Genomic DNA, 19,599 nt, shown 5'->3' with positions numbered 1-19,599 from the left:
TCGTGTTATGTTGATTTCCGGTAATTTACTTTTTACTAAGTAATCTTTGAGGTTTTTGTTTCTTTTAAAGGCTGAGATGATTTTGTAATCTTGGATTATGTCTGTGTTCTGTAGTGTCTGGTTTATATTTTGTTTAATTTTTCTATTAGCAGTTTGGCTAAATGTGATAGGGTTAGGGCTAGGGCTAGGGCTAGGGCTAGGGCTAGGGTTAGGGCTTGGGTTAGGGTTAGGGTTAGGGTTAGGGTTAGGGTTAGGGTTTGGGTTTAGGGTTAGGGTTACAGTTACCAATGGTCAACAAACCCTGGCAGTTTTGCGGTGAACATGTGTGTGATATTTTCAATTTTTTTTAATTTGGCATGGTGGATAAAATATTTGACCAGAAAGACACATTTGTTTGCCTGGAGAGGGATGGGCACCATCAGGCTGTATTTGCCCAAACCACACCACAGGTAATAGGGCCTCTACAACCCTAATGGGTAAGAGTAACGCACACCCACCCAGAGAACTCTCAAGTTAGAAATACTGATAGCGTTATAGCAAAACAAATTGAAAATCGGGAAAAAATCCCTAAACTGTTGTAATAACATTTTTAAGTTAAAATTTAGCTAGAGTCACTTTCACTAGAACACTTTGTAATTGTGAGATCCTGATAAACAGCCACAAGCATCATCTGCTGTAAAGCGTGGCGCTTGGCAGAAATAAGGCCACATATTTACCTTATATTATCTGTGGCCTAATTGGAAATCCTTGTTTACAATGTTGGATGGCAAATGGTCTGCGTTTATACAGGGCTTTTCTAGTCAATGAAGACCCCCCAAAGCGCTTTACAATGTGCTTGATACTTACCCATTCACACACACTCAGACACCAATAGCAGTGTCAGCCATGCAAGGCAACTACCTGCTTATTGAATGGGAATAGGGATTCAGTGTCTTGACTAAGGACACTTCAGCATATAACACGGAGCAGCCGGGAATCGAACCTGTGACCTCTTGATCCCAAGATGATACCTCCTGAGCTACTGCCGCACTTGGACAGGAATATTGCAAAATCGCAGTTGCCTTCAAGGCTGTAGAAGCCCCTCACCTGGGTATGTCTGACCATATATCAGTGGAGCTCACACCCACCTACGGGCCTCTGGCCTGCCGTACAAAGCCAACCCACTAGGACAGTACAGGTCTGATGATGCCCTCTTCACAATACAGGACTGCTTCGAGCACACAGACTTGTATGTGATTAGCAAGGATGCAGACCTGGAGAAGTCTACGTCATTAGAACTATGTTCAGTTCTGCACGGACGATAATCTCCTTGTGAAGACCCTCACTGTGTTCCCTAACCAAAAAAACATAGTTGAACTGTTTTGTGAAACAAGGACTTCATTCTCAAAAAAAAGCTTGATCAAAAGACAAGTTCTCCAGATGTTGAGGTGTATGTTTTTATTGGAAAACAATCCAATCATAACATCTCTTTTATAGGACAGAAGAAAAGTTTAATTCATGCTTCTAGACAAATAGATTTGTTTAACAGTCACTAGCAAGTCATATAAAAATCTGGCTCATTCATTATTTGTAAATGTTCACAACAAGTACCTTGATTAGTAAGCATGAACAACATTTACAGAGTAAAAAAAAAACTAAACCCAAAAGTGCTCTATTTATTGTAGTGTCCCCTGAGTTTAATAAGTACAATCTCATTTTAAAGACAACAAATAAGTACAACGTTGACTTTGGGAAACAGCAGAAAATAGATATTTGGCTGAAAAACTTGTGTAAGTACATTGTGTAGACGGAGGTGTTTATGTCCAGCCGTAAGCAATCAACGTCATATTGTTTCACAGTCATGCGCTTAGTTTTGTTGAGGGGCCAGTGTGTATTATTGAATGTATTTGGTGCAAAAAATTTGAATTTAATTTGAAAATATGCAAAATATCATTGACCATCATAAAAGCGTGCATTTTTTGGTGTACTCGTAGGTCAAGATATTGGCATTTTTTGACAAAACATGAGCCTGGAGGGGCTGACATAATTATCCGCCATCTTGGTGGTTTGCAATTCTGCAGTGGAGTCCTTTCTTCACTCGAATGGAAAACTGTCCACAAGTTACAGTACATTGAACTGGAAAAAGCAATGTTGGGACAATTAGATATGTAACAATAATGACAATATTACAATTGCCATGAAATATAAACTTTATGTCACAAAATAAAAACTTGCCTAATGGGGTTTGGAATTGGGACAGGTGTGTGATGAGTTGTGTGGTGAATGGACAGTGGACATACCTGTCCCTAATCACCCGAGCCTTTCTAAGGACATTTTGGGACAGAGCCTGTTGTAGGGCCGTCATCGTTTTTGACCATCAATATCACAAGCCATACCGCCAGCACCTTTTTCAGTCACATCTTTGTTTGTGAGGTTTGGGTTTTGTTTTCTGGTTCAGACGGTTTTATTGTTGGTGTTTTTTAACCATTTATTTGTAACTTTCTTTAGTATTTTGTAATTAGATACCATTGTTTTTTAAGCACCTTGCTTTTGTTCCTGCTCCCCTGCATTTGGGTCCACTGCAAATGACAACAGACTACTGTCCAAAATGTCCTTATGAAGGCTTTGGGTAATTAGGGACAGGTGTGTGGTAGTAGGACACACCTGTCACAATTCCAAACCCATTAAGCGCCATCTGGTGGTGAAGGGCGCACCAGACCCCAACAAAAATGTTGTTTTCTGATGGCGAGTGTATGTTTAATTCAAAAAAGGAATATCATCGGCATTATGACAGTTTTTGAATAAATCATTTTTGAATCATTTCCATCTGCTGTCATTTAATATGAAAAAATGTTCCGAGCCTTTTTATTAGATCAACAACTTGCCACAATGTAGAGGAGAGCATTGTTGTGAGGTTAATATTGTTATTTGAACTGTATTGTGAATATATTGGAAGCTCCAATGGTTGTAACAAGAGATGATTAAGTTCCTAGTTTTTGTATTTAATAATACTTATCTTCAGGGTTGGGTAGGGTTACTTTAACTTGATTACTTTCAATTACTTTTGGATTACTCCAATATCAAATATGCTAATAAAAGACAAAAGAAACTAAATATGAAAAAAATTACTAAAATTTGTGCAGGCTTGGGGAGTAACGGAATACATGGAAAGGCAAAAATGATGTTGGCAAGCTGTTTAGATTTACCGTATTTTCCGCACTATAAGGCGCACCGGGTTATAGGGCGCACCCCGAAAAAATAGTGTTTGGTCCTATATTTGACATACATAAGACGCACCGGATTATAAGGCGCTACAATGGGAACGTCGACAAAACAGTCAGATAGTTCAGTCAAACTTATTACCCCCTTAACATTCCCAAAGCTTGCAAAGACGCAAATACGTGTCGAGAACACGTGCGGATGCGGTGTCCGTACAATGTCACTCAAATGCATCGTTCCATCATTCGGATGGTTAAAGTCTTGGGATTCAAGAAATGCCAACCATTCCTTAATTTCTATTTTCTTTTTTGCTCGCAACTTTACTGTGCATATGACAATAAACACTTGGAATTGGGTTTAATTTAAAAATAGACACTCTATTCCATCCATTATCTGCACCGCTTATCACAGAAACATCGAGTTCAGTCTGAAACAAGATACAGGGAAAATATATAGCCGGAGTAGCTCACTGAAGTCGTTGTGTTCAATAATAATGTGCAGCCATGGTCCTCTTATATCTGTGAGTTTAGTAAATCCAGGAGAATAAAATATTTACAAATACAGAATAGTAAAAAAATGCTTTCTGTATGCCGTCAACCACGTGCTATACACATTCATCTTTTTCGGCCAATTGCAGGCTTTGTTTTGCCGCTTCAGCCTATGCCAGCCTGTAAATGATCAAAAGGATCTGCCCCTTGACCTCCGAATAACTTTAGCCAATGGTGATCGATTCAACTGATGATTGACACATCTTTTTCGGCCAGTTGCAGGCTTTGTTTTACAGCTTAAGCCTATGCCAGCCTGTAAATGATAAAAAGGATCGCCCCTTGACCTCCGAATAACTTTAGCCGATAGTGATCGATTCAAATGATGATTGACACATTGGTTAGCCAATGAAACGCCGGTAAATAAATCCCAGCATACACCGCGGACTACTTGGCGTTCGGGGGAAAATCTAGTCGGCGGCTGCAAGTTAGTTGGAAGACTTTGCGATTTAATATTGATCCACAAATAAGGCGCACTGTATTATAAGGCGCATGGTCAGCTTTTGAAAAAAATTAAGACTTTTAGGTGCGCCTTATAGTGCGGAAAATACGGTATCTTCATTTTGTTTCTGTCGCATTTTATGTTAGTTTTGCCGGAGATCAAAGATATCAAAGCCAGGAGAGAAAGCTTACCACGTGTTGTGAGTCATAATTTTATTCAGTTTCTTTTGTTTTTTATTAGCATATTTGGTATTGGAGTAATCCAAAAGTAATTGAAAGTAATCAAGTTAAAGTAACCCTACCCAACCCTGCTTATCTTATACTGTTACCACTGACTTGTTATTTTAAACTGTTGTATTTGCTCTTCTTTTAAATTTTCTCGCACAATCAGGAGGGGACTCTTGAATTTCGTTGCGCATTTCACATGTTACGACGACAATAATCCATCTTCTGCATCTTCTGTAATTTGTAAAGAGTTAAAGTAACTAGTAACTAATGGTTATCAGTAATAATAAGTAATAGTTATTAATGAGTCGATCTAATTTATGGTATTGGCATGAGGTCAAATACAGGCAGAAAGACTTATATTGAGATTGTGAGTTGTGTTTGAGAAATGAAGAATAGAGTAACTTCAATAAATAAGTAACTAGTTTTTTTAAAGGGGTTAAAAATAACTTTTTGTCATAAAGTGGACATAGGCACAGAGAGAGACATCACAATGTTCTTCAAAATATTTCTGCAGTCTGAATTCGTAATAAATAACCTATTCGCATTTAAAAGTTTTCAGTGTTCCCAATTTTCTTTCTCCAGTCACAGCTATTATTTGGCAGGACAATCTCCGAGGTGAAGATTGAGCACGCCCTGGCTGTGAAGCTTGAGCAGCAGGTCGAACTCCACCGGCATGGCGTGGAACCTTGCGTTGACCTGCCGGTCGTCGTAGTAATGGTTGGTGAGCGCGTAAAGGCCGTGCGGGTGGTTGCTGAAGGGCCAGAAGCCGTACAAGTGCACTTCGGAGCAGGCCTCCAGGGCCAGGCTGGCCATCATGATGCCCGTGCTGAGGCGTCGCGACTTGAGGCCGTTGGTGTTCCAGAAGCGCGCTAGGCTGCGAAGGTAATCTGGGTTGAAGAAGACGGGCTGAGTGGAGCTGGAGAAGTCGTCCATCGTGTAGGCCGCCCGCATGGACAACGCCGTGTTGAAGCCAAACGAGAAGGCCGGGAGGAGGACCAAGGCCTTTCCATAGCTCTGCAGTCTGTCTGCGAAACTCCGCCGTCGGCCCGTCAAGGAGTTGTACCTGTGGGGCAGAACAGCTATGAGATTAGTATCTTGTCTGTAACATAACATTTATTAAAACCATTTTTAAAAAGTGACGAATTTCATCATAGATTCATCGTGTCGCCCGACTTGTGCGTCACTCAGCACATTGTGCAGCCGTCTAAACTATCCTTCAAAGTTTGGGGTCACCCAGACAATTTTGTATTTTGCAATAATCTGTGGTCTGTGCAGCCCTTTGAGACTCTTTGTAATTAAGGGCTATACAGATAAACATGACTTGACATGAAAAGGCCACACTTTTATTTATCAAATAAGTTGTCCTATATCTGTGTTCTTCTGCCCATACTAGTCCATTTCTTCAGATATTGCTTTTAATCAGCCACTTTGCCTTAAACACCAGCATTTCGGAGTCGCCTCTTCACTATAGATGTTGACACTGGTGTTTTGCGGGTGCCATTTAACCAAGCCTGAAGGACCTGTAAGGTGTCTATTTCTTTAGAGAGTCTAATGTACTCTTTTTACTCTGGTTAGAGCCTGTTTGTGCTGTTCTCCTAAGGGTCTATTCTTAGGACAAAAATCATATGTCAAGTTTCACGTAAAAGTTTTCTGGCCATTCTGAAAGTTTGATCACACCCATAAATGTGAGGTTCCAGGTACTGGACTAGCTCAAAGAAGGTTCGGTTTTATAGCTTGCCTAACCAGCTAAACTGTTTTCAGCTGTGATGACATCATTCCACAAGGGTTTTCTAATCATCCATTAGCCTTCTAACACATTTAGCAAACACAATGTAGTATTGCAACACTGAAGTACTTTTAGCTGCAACGGGGCCTTTATACACCTTTGTAAATATTGATACAGCTAAACTAGTCATTTATCACGTTAACAATGTATATGGTGTTTTCCCTGATTGGTTTACAGTTATCTTTGTTGAAAAAAACTGTTTTTTTGCCTAAAAAAATAAGGACATTTGTATGTGACCCCAAATTTTTGAACTGTAGTGTACGTCACATGCAGCGCAAATCGGCAAGTGGAACAGAGCAAGGTGGAGTCCAGAAGTGGTATTTTTAAAGCATGCAATGAATTCAACAAATGAAACTCGATCGACACAGAGATAAAAGTTTGGCCGAAGTCCTCTAAAGTGTGTGAGCGCTTCACGCTTCACAACACAAAAAATGCGTTACATGCTAGATTTAAAAGTGATAGGACATGGCACGAGAGCACCGCATTGATGAGACAGCACCTGAAACGGAAACATGTTGGAGTCACCGATAAGGACGAAGGGGAGCTCAGTAGCAAGGTAAGTCACTCCAATATCCTGTGTGTGTGTGTGTGTGTGTGTGTGTTGATGTCTATTTCAGTTAATTCATCTTAGACAGCCTGGTAGTATTTCATTTAGATTAAGCATCAAATTTTAACTGGCAAAGTCTGAGTGATTGTGTCATTGTCAAGTCACATTTATTTCTATAGCCCTTAATCACAAAAAAATGTCTCAAAGGACTGCACATGATTACAATGACACCATCGCCTGATCTTAAACCAACATGTGGGCAAGGAAAAACTCAAAACCTCAGCATGAGGAAAAAATGAACCTTGAGAAGGGGCTTCTTTGTGAACTGTGGCATAATACATACCCATCAATGGTGGCCTGTTATGCCTTCTCCGCTTGCCTTAAACATATCTGAATCATGTGATCTATATTTTTTCCAACAATACTCAATAAACAATTCCGAATTGTCTGTCAAGCTTCCTTTTATTGCTTTGCTCTGGTTCGCTGCTTACAGATGTTCTTTCATATCTAAGTATTTAACCAATCACATATCCACCATTATATCTTGCCAGGCTCAGAAATCTCTGCAGGCCTTCGTGAGACCTCACAAGTGATGTTGAGACAGTTGGTTTAACTTTAGCCAATAAGATTTCGAGGTCGCGACATGAACCCCTTTTCACAGAAGTGAAGAGACATCAATAGGGGGCGGTGTTTAACAGATGTTAAACAAGGAAATACACTGTTGTTGATTTAATAGCAAAAGGTGGGAGCAAGCCTTTCATAAGCAGGAAAAGGTTTTGTCCACCACTTTTAACCTCAAGGAAAGATCTTAAACCCAAGCCTGACCCGGTGCGAATTTTTGGCCCGTAGGCCTAAAATGTCAATCATTACGTTCGGATCGGGCCAGGACGCTGTCACACTGACTTTTTTTTTTGCATTATCTAGCAGTCATTGTTCTTTTTAAATGGTCTTGTTTAACGTAAATGTCCTTATGCTGAAAATTAAATTAAATTTAGATAGATTACAAAAGAACCCCAAAATATTGACTGCAAGGCACTCACTTTTCTTTGAGAATGCTGGGATTGGCCGTGACTAGGTCAGTCTTCACTCCGACATGTTGGCTGTATTCATCGTTCAAAGGCGGCAGGTTGCAGCGCATCACAAACTGAGCCGAGTCGATGGTTTTCCCACAGCCGCTGTCCATCAGGATGCCGCCGTTGCCCACAACGGCGCACGTGTCGAAAGATCTGTTCCCAAACGGGTGCTCCTGCAAGTCGACGGGTAAACACAGAATGAATTCCTGCCCTTTGGATTCGGTTTTATGTGCTGAAAGGTTTTAAATAAATGAAAACAACTTTTGTCATATCTCATGTAACACAGATTAGCCCAGCTGCCGCCAAAACCTTTGAAAGCTACTTTTGTAATACTGATTAGCGCGAAGGGCTACCAGTTTGAAAGACATTTCTAAAATAGCAACTTATGTTTTTACAATGTTATTACAATGTTATTAAAATGTAATGATGTTAAAAGCACAAATTATATTTATATTTCCATTTTTTTGAGATTTAGAATTTGTATAGTTTTGACGGGAGATATTTTTTCTGGAGAGTTTAAGTTATTTAATGTTTAAGTTTGTTTATTCTGGAATTACATCCCTGGCTGTTTTTGATTCATATTTATGTTGTTTTTTTAATTAAGTTTTAGTGTATTCAATAAATATTTATGCTGTTCTGCCCAACCAAAGGTGTGTTTTGAGTTTTGGCCCTCTGTGCAATTGAGTTTGACACCCCTGGTGTATTTCTTTATTATGAATGGATCCTCTTGACAACAATTTCATTCCAAATGAAATCTGTGTAAAAAGGCTCAAAAGGGACATTGTGATTCATTTAGTGCCTTTCGGTGTAAAAAATACTTCATTTATTAAAAAAAAATATATTAAATGAATGAATGAAACTTTATTTCAAACACGAGCAAAGCAAAAAGAAAACAAGTCAAAAAACAAAACAATGTTAACATTACATGTCCGAAAAGGAATAATTATTTAATCCTACCCATTCGACTTCCTTTACTGTATAAATGTGTCTCACAGCTAGCTCTCCTGTGTATTTACACAAACATCTCACGAATATAGATATTTACATAGGTTTATATGAAAAGATAAAAGGGAAATAATATTAATAAAAATAATGAGTAAAAATTATAAACCATATTACTTTTTTGATATATTATGAGCTATACAAAAAGTAAAACAAACAAAACATAAAAGAAGTTAACAAGAAATTGCACGAAAGGAACATTGATTTGAATAACATGTCGTGATTACTCATAGCACCCACCTGCACCCGCTCGTTGGGCGCCAGCTGTTGCTTGTTACCCGATTAATTCCCCTCCTATTTATACCCAGTGGGCCAGTCACTCCCTGTCAGTCCGTCAGCGAACCTCTACATACGCAAGGCAAGCACTTTGACTCTGGCTCCCGTCGGTCCCGTTTTCACCCGTATACCACTTGTCTGTTCCTGATTCCCCGTTTGGCTCTGGCTACAACCTGTTTTTGACCACCGACCATGCTCTGATCTCCCACTCCGGCTAACGACCAGTTTTTGACCACCGACCACGCTCTGATCTCTCGCTCCGGCTATCGACACGTTTTGCCCGTTTGACTATGCTATGATCTCCGACTCCGGGAGATCCACTTCCGCATTCCGATCGCAGTCCGATTCCCGTGAGCGGCTTGCTTCCCTCGTCTAGCGAGCACCGGATCGCTGGCATTTGTTTTCCTCTATACCTCAATAAATTTGTGAATAAACGCTACGCATCTGGGTCCTCCTCCTGTTCTGGTTCTGACATGATAAGCAAAAAAATGCATGCATTCTTGTACAAAGGTACTCTTAGATAAATATATACGTGTTTATTTGACATAACATGAGGCTCACCTAGAGATAGCCTACATCTTGCTGCCACGGGTACTCCCCCAAAAAACTGGTGTGGTTTGGTCACTTTGAGTTTCCGTAAATAATGATCCCCCTTGTGCTTTGTAGCACTCGCTTTCGGTTGCACTAAACAATAAAGTGACATTTAGTTGTCAAATGTTAGACAGTGCATCTTTCAGCAATCGGAAAGCGCCTTTCTGTGTTTGCATAGCAAAAAGAAGATTTGCTTACCCGACGAGTGATTGTTTTTCCAGCCTATTGTTGTTTGACACAGTGAATGACGTAGATTTGAATGAAATCTCGAGTTTCAGAAAACTCCCGTCCTGCATTTCATTGTTTGTTTTAATGGAAGGACCTGATTCGTTTTATTCGTCGTTTTGACTTTTGTTTCAAAATACATTAAAGCATTAGAGTATAAATATAATTTCCATTTGGGCTGGCTCATATCATTCTTATGGTGTTTGTTTCGTACATCTTCAATCGTTTCTTTGAAGAAAATCATTGAACGTTTGTTATTCTGTTTTCCAGACAATAGTAACTACTTATAATTTATTTGTTATTGTGTTATAAAGAAGAGGGAATCATACGTAAATATTTTTCTGCTTTTACTGGCTGCATGTTCTTGACACTCGGGTGAAGAGAGGGGCAGGGCTGTCAACTGATCACCACCTGGTGGTGAGTTGGCTTCGATGGTGGGGGAAGATGCCGGCCTGACCCGGCAGACCCAAGCGTGTTGTGAGGGTCTGTTGGGAACGGCTGGCAGAATCTCCTGTCAGAAGAAGTTTCAATTCACACCTCTGGCAGAACTTTGCCCATGTCCCGAGGGAGGCGGGGGACATTGAGTTCGAGTGGACCATGTTCCGCGCCTCCATTGTCGAAGCGGCTTATTGGAGCTGTGGCCGTAAGGTAGTCGGTGCCTGCCGCGGCGGCAACCCTCAGACCCGTTGGTGGTCACCGGTGGTGAGGGATGCCGTCAAGCTGAAGAAGGAGTCTTATCGGGCCTTCCTGGCCTGTGGGACTCTGGAAACAGGTGGCAGGTATCGGCTGGCCTAGCAGAATGCGGCTTCGGCGGTCGACGAGGCAAAAACTCGGGCATGGGAGGAGTTTGGCGAGGCCATGGAAGCCGACTTCCGAACGGCTTCGAGGAAATTCTGGTCAACCATCCGGCGTCTTAGGGGGGGAAGCGGTGTGCCATCGACACTGTGTATAGTGCCGATGGGGCGCTGCTGACCTCGACCCGGGACGTTGTGAATCGGTGGGCGGAGTACTTCGAAGACCTCCTCAATCCCACGGACACGTCTTCCTCTGGGGAAGCAGAGCCTGAGGACTCTGGGTTGGGCTCTCGTATCACTGGGGTTGAAGTCACCGAGGTAGTCAAAAAACTCCTCGGTGGCAGGGCCCCGGGGGTCGATGAGATCCGCCCGGATTTCATTAAGGCTCTGGATGTTGTGGGCGTCTCATGGTTGACACGCCTCTGCAACATCGCGTGGACATCGGGGAGAGTGCCTCTGGACTGGCAGACAGGGGTGGTGGTTCCCGTCTTTAAGAAGGGGGACCGGAGAGTGTGTTCCAACTACAGGGGAATCACACTTCTCAGCCTCCCTGGTAAGGTCTATTCTATTCGGGTCCGCCAGGAAGTCGAATCTCGGATTCAGGAGGAACAGTGTGGTTTTCGTCCTGGCCGTGGAACACTGGACCAGCTCTATACACTCTGCAGGGTCTTTGAGGGTGCATGGGAGTTTGCCTGTCCGGTCTACATGTGTTTTGTGGACTTGGAGAAGGCATTCGACCGTGTTCCTCGGGAGGCCCTGTGGGGGGTGCTTCGGGAGTATGGGGTACCGCACAGTCTTATCCGGGCTGTGCGGTCCCTGTATGCCCGGTGCCAGAGTCTGGTCCGCATTGCCGGCAGTAAGTCGGATTCGTTCCCGATGAGGGTTGGGCTCCACCAGGGCTGCCCTTTGTCACAGATTCTGTTCATAACTTTTATGGACAGAATTCCTAGGCGCAGCCTTGGCGGGGATGGAGTCCGGTTTGGGGGCCTTAGCATTGCGTCACTGCTTTTTGCAGATGACGTGGTGCTGTTGGCTTCCTCAGGCCGTGATCTTCAGCTCTCGCTGGAGCGATTCGCAGCCGAGTGTGAAGCGGCCGGGATTAGGATCGGCACCTCCAAGTCCGAGGCCATGGTTCTCAGTCGGAAAAGGGTGGTATGCTCCCTCCGGGTCGGGGAGGAGGTCTTGCCCCAAGTGGAGGAGTTCAAGTATCTTGGGGTCTTGTTCACGAGTGAGGGTAGGATGGAACGGGAGATCGACAGACGGGTCGGTGCAGCGTCTGCCGTCATTCGGACCCTGTGCTGGTCCGTCGTGGTGAAGAGGGAGCTGAGCCAAAAGGCAAAGCTCTCAATCTACCGGTCGATCTACGTTCCTACCCTCACCTATGGTCATGAACTTTGGGTCATGACCGAAAGAACACAATCCCGGATACAAGTGGCCGAAATGAGTTTCCTCCGCAGGGTGGCTGGGTTCTCCCTTAGAGATAAGGTGAGAAGCTCAGTTATCCGGGAGGGACTCGGTGTAGAGCCACTGCTCCTCCGCGTTGAGAGGAGCCAGTTCAGGTGGCTCAGGCATCTAATAAGGATGCCTCCTGGACGCTCGGGAGGTGTTCCGGGCATGTCCCACCGGCAGGAGGCCCCGGGGGCGGCCCAGGACACGTTGGAGAGACTTTGTCTCTCGGCTGGCTTGGGAACCCCTCGGGGTCCCGTCAGATGAGCTGGAGGAGGTGGCTGGGGATAGGGACGTCTGGGCTTCCCTTTTAACGCTGCTGCCCCCGCGACCCGACCTCGGATAAGCGGAAGACAATGGATGGATGGATGGATGGATGGAAATGACAACGTTTTTTTTAATCAAATAATCAATGTCACGAGAACTCTCCTGGTGGTTTCGTGATGTGTTATTCCAAAGCTGAGCCCTTTGTTATCTGAGCTGGCAAGTGTGATAAGAGGTAACATTTCAAGCCTGGCACATAATTCGGGTCGTTTCAAAATGTGAAACATGACGTTTGGGTCGAGCGAGGCTTCTCTCTTTTGCCTTTTAAAAAAAAAAAATATATATACACCCATCATTGTTTTTCTTTGTCTTTCTTCCTCTCTGGCACTTAAAGTTTAGATAGATAGAGAGATAGGTACTTTATTCATCCCTGTAGGAAAATTCACATTTCCAGCACTATCCTTGTGTTAAAAAAATAAAATAAGAGATATAGAATACAAAAATACCCAATATAACGTGTTAATGAAGAGCATTTCAATAGTGTTCCGAAAAATAGACACTGCAATAAAAATAGGGTAATAAGCAAATGTGGGCTTTTACTCCACCGAGTGGAGTAAATCATGGCATGAGGGAGAAATAATCTCCTCAGTCTGTCCGTGGAACAAGACTTTTTATCGCGCTATATCCTTAAGGACTGCTTCCGTGGTCAACGGCCCAATTTTCAACCCGTCAAAATGAAGGATGGCTTTCAAATTTTCCCAACACCTCTTAGAGAAATCCACCAATGATGGAAAATTGCCGGTTAATGTAACCACAGCAGACCCAGAAATATAAAAGATGAAAACTGTCTTGTTAACCTAATATTTTGTTACAAAAGACAGGCTATAGTTTGTTATCAGAAATCACCCCACCCTCTCTCGAATCCTCACAAATAAAATATGAAATTTCGGGTTTGCCTCAGGCTTGGTCTCACAAATCAAGTTAATTCGTCGGGCCCTGCCTGGGTCAGGTTTTAATACCCGGGTTGGGTCTGGCTGGATTTTTAAGACTCGATCTTGTCATGATTACCGATGTGATGCACCTGTGCCCGCTCCTTTGGCGCCAACTGCCTCGGACTCTGATTGGCCCCCTGTCCCTATTCAAACTCACTCCTATCTGTTACCTGTTGTCAGTCCGTCTGCAAACCTCAGTGTGCTCTAGGCAAGCTTTTTTGACCCTGACTCCCACCTGTTTTTGCTGCCGTCTGTTTCCCGGCTTCGACCCGTTTATTGATCCTGAGCACATCTACTCTCCTTTCCTGGCTTTCGACTTGTTTCCGATCCCGACCACGTTTTTTGCTCTCCTGTCCCAGCTACTGACCCGTTTGCCCACTCTTGACACCGCCATCGCTCGCCACGAAAGTCCCACTTCCGCGTTCAAGGCGACCTGCTTCCTGCGCCCACCGATCACCGGATCGTGAGGGAAGCCCTTTCCTTTCTTCCAATTAAACTGAGAAACGTAAAGCAAGTGGGTCCTGTCTCCGTTCGGTCCTGACATATCTCACCTTCTGTTTTAATAAACAGACAGCATAGGGTGGAAACACAATATGTAGCAGTGGTCCACTTCTTATTATTGAATCCACTATTTGATGAAAGCATGCGTTCACTGTGCTGCTTACCTTGATAAACGTTTTGAAGATGGCCGGTGTCACTTGTAGTAACCTGCCATTTTCTCCATCATAACGAAGCTTTGTTCCCACCTGCGTGTTAGCCTGCGTGACGATGGCCCTCTCAAATCCTCGGCACGAGCTGCTCAATTTAGTGCTGTCGGACCACAAACGTTTCATTTTTATTGTTATTTTAGCGACCTGCTTTGCTTGCTGTCGTTTCTTGCGTAACTCACGTAAATGCTCTGTGGTTCTCTTCGTTCTTCTTCCAGTCTTTAGAGTGACGCTTCAACACGCTGTCAATCAGTTCCCTGTAAGGTGAGTGTACACATGAAATATACTGTAACATGTATTGGAAAGCCGATTGACAGCAACAACAAAGGTTTTACCTGTGTGCACTCACCTGCAACCTTTGCAAAATGCTGACGGCTCTGGGGGACTTTTTTTCTGCGGGGGCGGTTTGTAAGAGCCTACAGAACTGGGAAAACATAAAATATTCAGTTGAAATATATACATTTCAACTATTAGAGTTAAAACATTTAAAAATGTAGTATGTCCACCTTTTAATTAAGATTAGAGAAGGGTTTTACAACCTTTTTTCAAACTGAGAGCTATTTTTTGTTACTAATCCGCATTAAGGGGACGCAGTTTGATATGCTCTTCTAAAACAACAACTTACTATGTTGTTACTATATTTTGGATATGGTATAGCCATGGTTAATCATATTAGTATTGTAACAAAATCCTAAAAACATTTTTTTTTTAAACTCATATCAAAGAAAAGCAAATAAACCTTAACCATTCTTTTTTACAGCCTGGTTCAAAGTTCATCTTATTATCTTTTTAAAAGCTTTTATGTTGACGGTCCTCTTTGCTAATGTTTGACACACATCCAGGTCTTTTCCCATCTGGCAACGCTGCTTTTAGTGGCCATGCAACATGCTAAGTACTCAGTCACTTGATAGGTGGCCTATTGTGTGATGTCACAGATAATAATGGGTCATTACTGCCTGCACCTGCACACAACTATATGTATCATTGTTCGACCAAATTATGAGTGCACCACTAATTCAGATGTTTTTGTTATGTTCTTTCTGTCATTATACATGTGCACTTCTCCAATAACCTCTCCTGGTCTGCTAACACCAGGGCTGTGGTAGGGAAGGCCCAGCAAGCTAGGACCTTAACTCGGCCTTTTGGCTGAGAGTAAGAGTCCCGGCTCCTAGGCATTGTGGCGTATTATCAACTGACCGATAATGGATGATGAATTAAGAAGATAGAACAATAACCCTTAAAAAATTTCACTGCCCGGACATGGCTAGGATAGGCGCCAGCACCCCCACGACCCTCCTAGATAATGGATGGATATATATATGTAAAGACTGGCAATCAGTTCAGGGTATTCCCTGATCACTGCCCGAAGATAGCTGGGATGGGCTCCAGTACTCCTGCGACCCTACTCAGGATAAGTGGTGCAGATATTAGATGGATGGGTATAAGATTAGAAGACAGTAATAATTTTGTTTGAAAAATCTGGAAAATAATTTCTTGCAACCTGACATTTTGCTACTCTTTGCTGCCATCTCCTGGCTTAAAGTTATGATCGCACCCTCAGTCAGCTCATTCCTAAAGTACTAATAAACTCATCTTTTCAGGGGTTTGGGTTGGCGCCGCGTTTGGACTATATTTGAATCAGGCCTTTTCTTACTTTTACCAATTCTCTGAGTAGTCCAACATATACCTTAGAATGAGGATGAAATCACCTTTTCCGCTCTAAAAAAAATCCAATGAATGAGTATCCTTTTGTGACCCAATATTTGAAAAACTCTTCAAAAGGGTGTAGCGCTGTTATCAACCTCTACAAATTATTTACTCAGTTAGATAGATAGATAGATAGATACTTTATTCATCCCCGAAGGGAAATTCACTTTTCCAGCAGCATCCCTGAGCTGAGAACAATCGAAAGTTGTCATATTGTTCAAATCTGTGGGCTTTTCCCCTTTCTCATATGGTGACAAAATGACGTCACAAAGTGTTAATCTGTGATCAAATGTCAAAAGTGGAATGAAATAATTCTGCTGATGCAAAAAAATGCACTGGTTAGCATAAACTCCATTGAGAGTCACATTGAAAATTATTTCAAGATAAGTAAAAACCTGCAAAAGAGGGACCGGACTGTTAGTCAAACTGGTTTGTTTGGATTTTTCTGGACAATTCAAACAAGACTTGAAGTTAAATACATGTTTTAACAACGGATACAAAAACTTTCCATGACAAGTTAATCCGAGTCAAATCAAGCTTTTTTTTCTCAACTGAGTCACAGTTGAGACATTTCTTGAATATCTTGATAGTGTAAAAAAAAACACTTGGAGTCTTCTTCTTGTCATCAAAGCAATCAAAGCTCAATTTTGTCTTAGATTATGAAATACTGATTGAAGTTCACCTGTGTCAAATTTATGGCACACGGGCCAAACGTGGTCCCCCAACATCATTCATCCTAAACAGATCAAAAGGGTGCTTTGACCCAAAACTCCATTTCCCACAAAGCCTGTCGACTATGCTATCCGCGAAGTAATGGCCAAGCGCCACTATACGCCAATATTTCCACTTACATTTAGTTTCATTAATAAATTACATCAGGCCTTTTGAGGCCAGCCGTTACACTGATGTGGCCCTCAGTGAAAATGAGGTTGACACTCCTGAAGTAATTACTTGGTAAAACCAATGTTTTTGGTTATTTTGAGAACCCATCTAAGGTGTACAAGCTGGCTGTTGATTTGGACGGTCTGTGATTCATGGACTGAGTTATTCAATGGAGGACATTTAGCTTGGCCTTTTGGCCTTTTGATTTTTGCATTCCGGAGATGGAATTGGAGCTTGCTCTGTCCACTCCACGCATTGGCCCGGTATTGCAGTACCTCCGGGAACGGTGCATTCGCAATGATCGCAGCAAGGCTTTGGGGCTAGGACCTTGGCTTGGCCTTTTGGCTGAGAGTAAGTGTCCCGGCTCCTAGGCTTTGTAGCCTATAATGAGCTGACCGATAACGGATAATGGATAATGAATAACGAAGATAGATCAATAACCCTTAAAAACCCCAAACCCCCCCACGATACCTGAGTAAAGGTTTGGGACTAAAATTTATAAGATAGCAGGGTAAAAATAAATTAGGTAAACAATGTTAGTATATGTTTGGTGATACAGTACAGAACAAACATTATTTATCATTTCTCCTTCGAAAGTCTTATTACATGTCTAATTACCCTATACCTGGGGTGCCATGTATAGAATGTTTCACAACGTTTATATAAACAAGAATAAAGACAGTTTAATTCAACACAGTACATTTGAAATATTTTTGTCTATTTATTCTGACAGTCTTTTTTTTTGTTATTTTTCTCTTTAAAGTCTTTATTGCATGATTACCTTGGAGTGCCATGTCTAATCTTTTACCACATGGATATCAATGTCAATAAAGGCTGTTCTATTTTTTTATATTCTACACAAATTGACAGGAATATTTTTGGAATTATTTGGCCTGTAACTTCTGCCGTCTGCCTAAAAAAAAAAACGCCTCAACCGAAGAATGTAGGAAAATGAGCCAAAGGGACTTGTGGTGAGCCCTGTTAGTCACACGTACCTCTCGTCGTCCACCATGTACCAGGTAACAGTGGACAGCAGGCTTCCAAAGCAGAGAAGAGCGATGAGGAAGGACATACCCGAGGCCATGTTGCTCGCCGGCCCCGATCCTTGTTCAGATGGACAAGCCATCGTCTGCTGTGCCAGCCTGAGGCCAAGGTCCACGTGTTGACATATTTCCTACTTCGGCCTATACTGCACCACCCTCTCCCTCTCGCTTCCTCCTCTTACACACACACACACACACACACACACACACGCTGTCTTTTTTCTCTCTCACCTCCAAATCTTCAACTTAAATATAACTTTTCAAGCAATGTTGCTCCATGTGGAGTCTTCATCACTAGAAAAATAGAATATTACAATCTTTAGTGTCCACCTCAAAGCTTAGAATGCTGCTGCCTCTCAAGGTCTCCCTCCACCTCCCCTAAAAAAAAAAAAAAAAAAAAAAAACACCCTCTCCACACCCTTCCTCATAGCCCTCCGCCCTCCCCTGCCTGAGCAGTCCTCCACCCCTTCTGTCCTCTATCCCCCCTTGGCACAAGAAGGCAGGCAGTAACACGAGTGCCCTGGACCTAATTAGACTCAAGGGACACTTGTTTAGAGAAGCCCAGAAGTACCTCATTGGAGCTTGCTTACAACCAGTGTCAGGCACGTTACTGAAAAAGGGACTTAGTTACAATTACTTGTTACTTCATTTTAAAAGTAATTGTGTTACCCCCTAGATAACTGACACCAAAGAGTAACGCGGCACTCTGAAAGTAACTATATAGCTACAAATTACCGTACATACTTACATTGATGCAGACCCCATAGAACCGCTTAAAAATAAATAAAATAGAAGAACACGTGAACGGTAATCCCATGTTTTTCACGTGGTCGAGTTCCAAAAAAGTCGTGAGATGGTAAAAACATGCAAAGTAAAAACATTCATTTATTAGATATCAGTAACATAAAATATATATAACTGGTACAAAATAACAACTATAGATCTACAAGTAAAAACACAGAACACATGATTGCAGTTGAATAGTCTTTATCGCCATTATACAATACTACAACGATATTGGAGGGCTTCTCCTGTCAGTGTAAAAAGCTATGTGGAGAATGGCCGGGGAGTGGCACGCTAGCATCGGGGATCCTTGGCTGAGCCAGGTCTTCATGAAGATAAAAATACAACTGTCATGAATGTAGCGGGTTCCCACAAGTTGTAGCCCCTGATCATCCATTTAATCGGTAAGGGATCTGGCATTGGTGAGAAACAGGCTAGGCAGAGGTGGCTTATGGGAGTCGGTACCTAGCTCAGCAGTAGGCCAGACCTGTTGCCCAGCTATTGCTTCCTCTCCCAATGCCACGTTAGTCTCTTCCTGGACCTAATAACAATCCACGGAGCACCCACTGGGGATCAGCGTTTATTTGCGCTGTTTAGACTTTCCTCAAAGTCCGATTTAATTGATTCTGATGCTAAAATATTAGCTGTCACTGTTCTTCTTGGGGTGTTGTGTCTTGGAATAGTTACAAGACCAAAATTCAACATTCTTTTACTGTAAAATATCTGCTCACATTTCCATACCTGTCAACCTCCACAGCTCCATGCCCATACAAACTGACGTATTTTCCCTTACAAAATAATCTTACACCATATTTTCTCGTTAGACTTGATTGATTTGCGTTTCGTGACAGTCTGTGTTTACCGGATGGCACCCATAATTGACAAATTTGCGTTTTTCCGCTCAGATTTTCTTGTACGTCGTAAACGTCCTAAAATGCGTAATAAACGTACTTTGTACGGCAAAACCGTACAGGTTGACAGGTATGCATTTCCCCTTGATTTTTTCGGCTATATAAATGACACCCCCTCCCCACGTGTTGCCTACCATTCGCTAATATTGACACACAAC

At 42.4% G+C, this 19,599-nt stretch overlaps 1 protein-coding gene and 1 pseudogene across 1 annotated transcript; one reads left to right on the top strand and one right to left on the bottom strand.

The window, feature by feature from the left end:
* Positions 1-1,481: 1,481 nt before the first annotated feature.
* On the bottom strand, positions 1,482-18,100 carry LOC148373985 (alpha-2,8-sialyltransferase 8E-like). The gene is made up of 6 exons (XM_088330890.1): positions 17,700-18,100; positions 14,465-14,539; positions 14,298-14,372; positions 14,074-14,218; positions 7,786-7,991; positions 1,482-5,475 (listed from the first exon to the last, which is right to left on the bottom strand). The coding sequence occupies exons 1-6, from the start codon at positions 17,828-17,830 to the stop codon at positions 5,004-5,006; spliced, it is 1,104 nt and encodes a 367-aa protein (XP_088187016.1). The 5' UTR covers positions 17,831-18,100; the 3' UTR covers positions 1,482-5,003.
* On the top strand, positions 16,885-17,001 carry LOC148373986 (U2 spliceosomal RNA; annotated as a pseudogene).
* Positions 18,101-19,599: the final 1,499 nt, after the last annotated feature.

Source organism: Urocampus carinirostris, chromosome 1 (assembly GCF_059441175.1).
Source record: "Urocampus carinirostris isolate Australia breed hairy pipefish chromosome 1, RoL_Ucar_1.0, whole genome shotgun sequence".
NCBI lineage: Eukaryota > Metazoa > Chordata > Actinopteri > Syngnathiformes > Syngnathidae > Urocampus > Urocampus carinirostris.
Note: the sequence above shows the minus strand (reverse complement) of the source record. Positions and strands in the feature narration are given on the sequence as shown.